General features: G+C 32.5%; 1 protein-coding gene across 1 annotated transcript in view; it reads left to right on the top strand.

Annotated features, from left to right (window-relative positions):
- The first annotated feature begins 6,592 nt into the window (after positions 1-6,592).
- LOC111465963 (lipase-like PAD4) overlaps positions 6,593-8,881 on the top strand; it is a 4,075-nt gene continuing 1,786 nt past the window's right edge. The window contains exons 1-2 of the mRNA XM_023110476.1: positions 6,593-6,672; positions 6,772-7,102. Of these exons, the coding sequence (XP_022966244.1) occupies positions 6,653-6,672; positions 6,772-7,102 (351 nt within the window). The 5' untranslated portion in view covers positions 6,593-6,652. The remainder of the gene's footprint in view (positions 6,673-6,771; positions 7,103-8,881) is intronic.

Below are 8,881 nucleotides of genomic sequence, written 5' to 3'. Positions count from 1 at the left end.
CACCCATCCCCGTCCTAAAAAGGGACAAGAGATTACACGAGTAGATTACCCAAATAATTGGTTTTGATAGGTCGATGGTTAATTGCTTTCTTGTAGCAGCGAGACAACGATTGTGCGCTTGTTCTAACCCAACGAACAAGTCAGTCGTGTGAAATTCGCACTTTGCATACAATATCGACGTATACTTGAATCTCGAGTCATGTTTGAGAGAAATGTTTTACAAAATGTGAGTGAGGAAATTTTACCAGTTAAAAGTGAGTAGGCAACAATAACAATTTGATAGTAACCCAGGTGAGAAGAATGAAAAGAATTGACAATTAGTCACATTCCTGGAGTACATTTTGGGATGTGTTAACGTTAACGGGTGTAGACATAATTTTAGTGACCGGTCATAAATACAACAAAAATGTCTATCTAATAGAAAGCAAGTAAAAAAAGTTGGGAATGGACATGCGACCATAGACAATATGTCTTGGATAAACATGACCGGAATATCCAACATGCGGTCGCAGGCATGCATTTTAAGTTATGTTCTAAAAATTAAAGAAGAAATATGAATTTACTCTTACATAACTTTGTGTTATCCACATTATTGATGTATGACTATATTATTGATTTTTTCTTATATTTTGTACCTCTAATATCTAGGCGAGCAACAAAATTGAAAAATCGAGCCAACTAAATAAAAACCCTTAGAACTAATTTCAATTGGAATCGATTTTGTTAAATGCAAGACCGATCGATCGATCGACTAACTCAAAGAAAAGCTCAAAAACCCCAACCAACCAATATTATTAAAACTATACTATAATATCTCGTTCAATTCGACAAAGTGATGAAACCGACAACATCAATTATTTATTTGACTTGTTGCTCAGCCGAATGAATCCTCCACCCTAAAATTTATAAAAATGGATATGTTGATGGTCGGTGCTGGCTAGAGATCAGCATCGACACCAATTAATCGATGCTCACTCCTCATTCAAATAGAATTTAATACTTGGATACATGTAAGTAGTTGGGATATTTATTACGATCGATAAAAAATAAAAAAAAATTAATAAAAAATAAAAATAAAAAAACATTGATAGACCCCTCCACTATGTTTTGTTTCATGTTTTTTTGTGGTCGTCTCTTTTTCATATTCACATATTCTATTGTTCATTCTCAAAACAAAATAAAATTTGAACTCTTCTCTATGAAACTCCCTTCCTTTGTATTATGTGCTTAATTATTTAGTTTTTAATTTTAATTCATAAATAATTAATTAAATTTTAAAGAGGAAAAAAACACTAACGTTAGTTTAGTCGGAAGATATATTGTCTGATTAGATGCCCCAACTAGTGGAAATGGCTAGAGGTCTCCTGAACCGGGGAATTGGGCCACTAAGTTGTGAACCCTTAGAGAGGAGCGTGGGACCACATAGGTTAAGATAGTAGCTGACTGGCACACGGGATCGCTCCCCTCAAACTTAGATGACTTTATGGTTTTGTGGGAAGGTCTGCAAGCTAACATCCTGTGGATGATGTTAAGACTCGCAGACACCATACTAGTCCATTAGAACTTTATGAGGTAGTGCCTCAATCTAGGACATTAGTCCTTCAATGCGTAAGTAAAGCAAGCTATCTAAGTCAATAGACAGAAAGGTTGTAGAACATACACAGACCCCTAAGAGGTAAGATTTAGATCAAAGATGCTCGAAACTTCAAGACACCCAAAATGTTCATCTAACAGTAGAAACTAGGCTCGAACTTCCTATAGCCTAGAGTAAAGCTCGTGGAAACTTGCTAGGTTAAGGATACAAAGAGAACTTACAAGTAGGTTGTTTACCGAGTATTTTTATGCCCAGCCCAAATGCTCATAACCCTTTATACTCATGTCGTTGGTCGAGGTGAGGGGGTGATTGAGAGCTCTACAGCCTTAGAAGGATGTCGACCTAGGGCATTTATGTTTAGATTTTCATGGGTGTCATTACGTCTATTTTGTATCTAAATCTCGTTCCCTCCTTTATAAACTACTTGGGCATCTCATACATTGTAAACGTTTTGTAATGGTGTTGAATGTCTTTAAATCACATGAAATTTTATCGTAATTTCACTATTGTCGTTTATACTTGTTTACGAAGCCTTGAAAATCAAGTCGTGACAATGTTACAACTCTTGAAATGTCTCACGGAAGGTTAAGGGTTCATTTTGAGCCTATATAAATCCATATTTGTTCTCCTCGTAAAATAGACTTGAAAAATGTAATAAAAATAATGTTCGTTATCTCTTTTAGTCTAGAGTGAAGTTTCTTTGCAATTCTATGTAGTTCATGTTCCATGCTTAGAATCATTCAAGGTTGACTCTATCAATCTTACAATTTTACGTTTTCACAAGAGTATCATCTAACATGATTTTCACTTTCTCGATTTTGATTTGCAAAAGTAGAACACTTCAATTTCTTTCACAATACGCGAATGATACACAAATTCTGACAAAGGGTATCATCTAACTAGCACATGTTTCAACAGAAAAATTTGTTCGGTACGAAAAAGAGGAGACCTACAAAATAAAGAATCACACACGAGCATAATACTTGCCCCAGACACTTCATCGTTTAAGTCATAAAGGAGAAAAATGTTACCACGAAGATTTTAGAGTTTCCTTTGTAATATTGGAATTGAAAGAGGATTTTCGTTCCTCCTCAGAAGTTAGACGGAAAGAGGTAAAGCCCAGTAGTCCAAAAGCTTTCCTAGAGCTCGTTTGGCTCGGAACTATTTCCACCTTGAGCTCCTTCAGTCTCAGTAGTTCTTTATTTCCAAAAATATTAGAATTCATACCTTTACGTCTTAACCGGCTAAACTATCCGACCTATATCCGTGACTCGTCCTCTCAAACGGGTATTTCCCCGAAGGAAACCAGAACTCGACATTCCAATAATAATCACAACCCCCTATATCTTAAAAATTCACGTGAAAGTTAGGGTTTATGTTAAAAGGTCTTCACTTGTGGTCCAACCTTATGGGATAAAATCAAAATAGTAGTTGCACTATTTAGTCACATTATGATAATAATAATATATAATATTGTGTGAACCATATGATATAACACAATATATGTCTAATCTTCTTTGGCTTGTCCAAATGTTGATACATCCCTCTACTATTTGGCTTTGTCCCTCTTTTGTATGTGTTCATCATCAGTCACATCCCATCATGGGGAATATTAACTACCAAAATTTCGTGCCCTCGACCTCAATCGCTTTTTTCTAGAACCGTGAGCTTTAAACGGTCGGTTTAATAGGGTTTTGATGAAACTTTCAAAAAAATCTAAAAGATACCTTGAACTTTCAAATATATATATTAAGCGTAACTCTAAAATTAAGCGTGTTTTGCTTTGATCAATTATATGTTGGGTGATCTCTTAAGAATTTTCGTATAATACATGTGAGTGAAGACAAAATATGCTGGAAGGACTAGGTGTTAGTCTGTACAGATAATCTTCACTCTTAAAAGTAATGAGTAAGTAACCGGACCATGGGAGATACAAACCCTAAACATGCTTAATCTAAATGGGCTTAGGTTATGTTTTCTTTAATATACACAAAACCCTATTACTTACGGTCGTTACAGTCATCGTAACGTAATTATTTTTGTGTGAAAATAAATGTTTAAACTTCATAAAACATAAATTTCATCTTAAAACACTGTCATGGATTTACGTGTTCAAAAACATATTTAAAACGACACAGCAAAATACTAAATAAAATAAATAAACATTATAGGTAAAAAAACCATATTCTAACCTGAGTTTAAAAAAATAAATATAACTATCCTATGCATGTGTCATGGTCTCGAATTGCGATGTCACTGTCAACCGTACAAGGGAGTCTTGCCTTTACCTAGAAAAAATACGAGTTGAACATTACTTGAATAATTTAAGAAATACTTAGTAAGTAATCACGCTATTGGGGTTAGATGCAAGCAGATACAACCATGAGTGAGATCTATCATATCAGTCTATATTCCTTAGGTGGCTATCCCAAGCGAGTTAATTAGATGTGTATTTACTGTTCTACACATGGTCCATACGTGTGAGTATGAACCTACCAGTCGGTTTGTAATAAGCCGACCTATTCTTTCATGGGAATACATCTCCATAGTTTTAAATGATGTCATATCTACATTATTTTCATGACATAGCATCCGTATGAGACGAGCATATGTAGTACTAGTCATATCTTTCATGATGGACATAAATGACTTATCAATGTCTTATAGGCATCGAGTGAACATGTTTACACAGTTTACATGGTGTGGCATATGAAGGTTCGTTCATCATAGTTTCATAACATAGCATAATAATCTCATAGTATAACTTATAACATAACCTAACTGTATCATGACGTAACTTATATCATAGTATAAACATAACATAACACACGTCAGACAATCATAAAACATGACACGTACAAGGGTCACAGAGCATACACGTCCCTTGTTATTGGTAACCAAAAAGAGGGATTAAGGAAGAGAGCGAGTTAACATGAGATCGACCATGAACATTTGATCTTTGGTTTATTTATTCTTCTAACCCAAATCGAAAAATTTTAACAAGGTGGGTGCAATTTGACGAAAAATAAGAATTTAGAAATTCCACTTATAAGCATGACCTTTCTGACGACCGTTCTTCCTTCACGGATTGGATTTACGTAACATTGGGGAATGGGGATACTATTCCACAAAAAAAAAAAAAAAAAAAAAAAAAAAAAAAAAAAAAAAAAAAAAAAAAAAAAAAAAAAAAAAAAAAAAAAAAAAAAAAAAAAAATCGATATTTTACGGTTATCCTCACCATCGAACTAAAAATTTGAAATAACTTACAGAGTTTTTCGTTTAATAGGTTTTTTCCTTTAGAGCTGCTTTGACGATACGAACGTAGTTACAATTCGATCATATTTTTGAGGTATCTAACAAGAAACTCGAGAATATGAAACTAGGATAAGAATTAAAACCAATTATTTGATCGTGAATGAAGGAACGAAAACGAATGATTTGAAAGGGAAGACAAATAAGTACAAAATTTTCAAAACCAAACCTCACTACACTCTCATGATAGTAATTTGAAATGTGAATTATTGATGTTATCTTTACTTATTCCACGCACGTTCACCTGTCTCCTACACCAAAAGACATTATTTTGCATACTTTTTCACTCTTTTTTCCTAATATTTTATACGGTGTTTTGTTTAATAAGCGGATAATATTTTACGATTAATCTGGTAATGTAGACTCAGACCCACCGCTAGTAGATATTGTCCTTTTTGGAAACTTCATCCCCCTTCAGGGTCCAATGTCTTCGTTGGCACTCGTTCCTTTCTCGATGTGTGACCACCTCCAAATCCACCCCCTTCGAGGCCCAACGTCCTTACTGGCATACCACCTCGTGTCTACACCCCTTCGGAGAACACCCTCGAGTGTAGCTTTCTCACTGGCACATCGCTTGGTGCCTAACTTTGATACCATTTGTAACGAATCAAGCTCACCCCTAACAAATATTGTCTTATTCGGGCTTCCCTTCAACGGTTTAAAAAGTGTATACTAGGAAAAGGTTTTTACACTCTTCTAAAAGGGTGTTTCGTTCTTCTCCCCAACTAGCGTGGGATATCACAGATAATGTGCATCAATTTTTGTTATATACCGTAATAACAACGAAACCGTTAGAGGTATATGTTTAGACACTAAAATTCAATAATAGCTAATTATTTTATGATACATAGTTTGGAGCTTAGATTTGATTCAAAAATGTTGGCTTGAAAAATTGAAACTACTACGGCTAATTTTGTTTTTATAGCATGTGACAGAAAATGAATTAGTGATTTAATGGATATTTAATTCAAACTATATGATTGAAACTATGAACAAAATATCATCAATTTCTTCGATTTAAATTCTAAACTTTATTATAAGACGGAGATTTATGTAATTTGAAGAGAATCAAATAAATAGTAACGGTTTTTTTTTTCTCTTTTTTAATTTTTGCTGAAATATGAGCCCGTGAAATTAGGGTACGTTGTTGTTATTATTATTTTAATTTTCGATAAGCATTTGATCTTCCCCTCCCCTAATTCTCCATTGAGGTTTAGGTATGGTTTCTCGTCTCTATTTCCACGACTACCGTTGCGTATAAGGCTCTTTGTTGTCACGAACCGACAATAGGAGGTTCACCCGAGCGAGTGGCAAAGGATGAAGTACATTAGCCATCATCGTAAGACGGTTAGAGACGAAACGGAAACAACAAGAGAAAGAGAGTGAAAAAAAAAAAACCCGAAGAAATTGAACGAAGAAGAAGAAACTCGCTGATCTAAAATATTTTTATTAATTTAGTAAAAATCAATGTAAGCATAACTCAACTAGTTAAAATATATCCTCTCAATTAAGTCAATGTAAATGTGAATATATATAAATTTAAAAAAATTAAATTAAAAAATGTATGTTATCATGAATATAGCTCAATTTATTAGATATAATTTATATTTTTTAATTAAAAAATGAATTTATAAAAAAATTAGGAGTATATAAGAAAGAGAGCTTCAATACTCCCACCGTATTTCCACCCAATTTCATTTTTCTAGAGAGAGAGAGAGAGAGCAGACTAAACCTTGAAGTTCATCCATGGAGTCCGAATCTTCAACGTAATTCACAATTTCTCAATTTATTTTATTTATTTTTATTTAAAGTTTTAAATGTTTTCAATTTCCGGCAACCCCAAATTCTTCTTTTTTGCTGTGCAGATTCGAGAGTTGTGAAATTATGGCGGCTCTTTTGGGTTCCAGTCCTCTGCTTCTGCAGTCATGGAAGCTCTGCGCCGCCGCCAACGCCGCCGCGCCGGAGACTTTCTCGGTGGAGGTTATTGGAGATGTGGCTTTTGTTGCCTTCTCCGCTGTCCAAATTCTGCCGGGCTCTGGCGGCGGAAGAGAGCTAGTGGCGTTGGAAGGTGACGCTGAGGAGCTGTTTTGGCCGTTGAATCGCCACCGTGAAGAGCTCCGGGCACCGGCCATGGCGGATTCCGGCATCCTCAAAATCTTTATGAGTATTTTTACTCATCAGAATCTTCTTGAAAAGGTTCAATCTCTCTCTCTCCCTCTCTCCCTCTCTCTCTATATATATATATACAATTTTAACCAAAAAGTAATAATTTTTAGGTAATTTTGAATTTGGTCTTTTTTTTTATTATTATTATTTCTTATTTTCATTCTTTTTAGATATATATTTTTTCTATTTTTATTTTTTGGTTCAGCTAATTATTTAAAATAATAATATATATTTTTTTTTTTTTTTGTCGGGACGAAATTTCTTAGAAATTTTCTTGAAAAAAATAACCATATTAGTTTTATAAATAAAATAACAATAATAATAATAAAAGTGCTAAAATGTAATAAAATTTAAAATAGTATTTTAATTCTCAACTTATATCCTAAATGTTGATAAAAAAAAGTATTTTAACGTTAAATTATTAATTTATTTATGCATAACTATATTTTGAATTATGAAATTTTATGGGGATTTGGGGGTGTGGTTGACTAAAGAGTGGGAAAGGGACTTTGGAAAGTCTTCCATTAAATTCACCAAAGGTTAAGTTTCTTTTATCCAAAATGATCTAAAAACTGGATTAACTTGGACTATTCAGTCGGATTGGGTTAGATTTTGGAAAATAAAAAATTAGGATCAGTGGATTGACATTTTTTTTGTCGGGTCAATCCAACCCAACTCTACTCTACCCTACGTTTAAGATTATTATGAAAATTAAAATTGTAACCGATGTTAATGGTATGTAAGTAAATAGTTATAAAAAAAAAAAAAAAAAAAAAAAAAAAAAAAAAAAAAAAAAAAAAAAAAAAAAAAAAAAAAAACAACCAAACAACCCGAAATAAAGGGGTGGATTAGGTTAGGTTGTGAATTCTATTCGAGTTGTTTGAGTCATCAACCCAACGAATGTGATCGGATTGGGTCAAATGATTTTTTTAATATAATTTGATAATGATTTCAATTTTGTTAATGGATGGCCTATTGTTGTTTATTTCAAACATCTTCACCAAATATTCAAAGCTTGTCTTTCTTTTTTTAAATTGACCATTGACTGCAAAACTAATTTAAAGAAGGGGTTGAAGAGGGAGAAAAAGGACAAATTAAAAAATAATATACAATTTGTATGATAAAATGAGGCTCACAAAATAGCCTTCAATAGTTATTTTTTTTTAGTTATTACCTAAATTTTTTAAATATTTATTTTTTTTGTAAATCCCTCAAATTACTTGTAAAAAAATTACTACTAATAATAATCATTTTAGGTAATACTTCTAAAAAAATAATATAAAAATAAAGAATCTAAATAAAATAAATCTAAATATTTAAAGTCTAAAATAATAATTTTTTACAAAATAATACAAATTCTTATAAGATTTCTAGTTGTTTTCACATACACATGTTCATATATTAACTACTAAATTTTCTATACAAACCGACACATGGAAACTATGTTCGTGTTTCATTCTCCCACTTTCTCCTTAGAGCACGTCGAGGCTTGGTTAAGAAAGAAATCAATGATTGATTGCAAAAGGTTGTGTATTTCTTTTCTTTTAATTAAATTGAATGGAAAAGAGATGGAGATTTAAAGGAAACTAAGTGAGATAGGGACATTTGAGCCATTCTTCAATCAAGTGGATGTTGACCTTTTGTTTTAATAATTGTATGATTCTTTCTTATTTTTTATTTTTTATTTTTTATGATGCTTTTTAATATCCAAAAATTTTATAAAACTATGAATAATAATAATAATATAAGTAAATAATTTCAATATTAATAATTAAAAACATAGTAATTCTTTTTTTTTTTTTTTTTTTT

This window comes from Cucurbita maxima, unplaced genomic scaffold (genome assembly GCF_002738345.1).
Source record: "Cucurbita maxima cultivar Rimu unplaced genomic scaffold, Cmax_1.0 Cma_Scf00030, whole genome shotgun sequence".
Lineage (NCBI taxonomy): Eukaryota > Viridiplantae > Streptophyta > Magnoliopsida > Cucurbitales > Cucurbitaceae > Cucurbita > Cucurbita maxima.
This window is presented reverse-complemented; position numbering and strand designations above follow the sequence as displayed.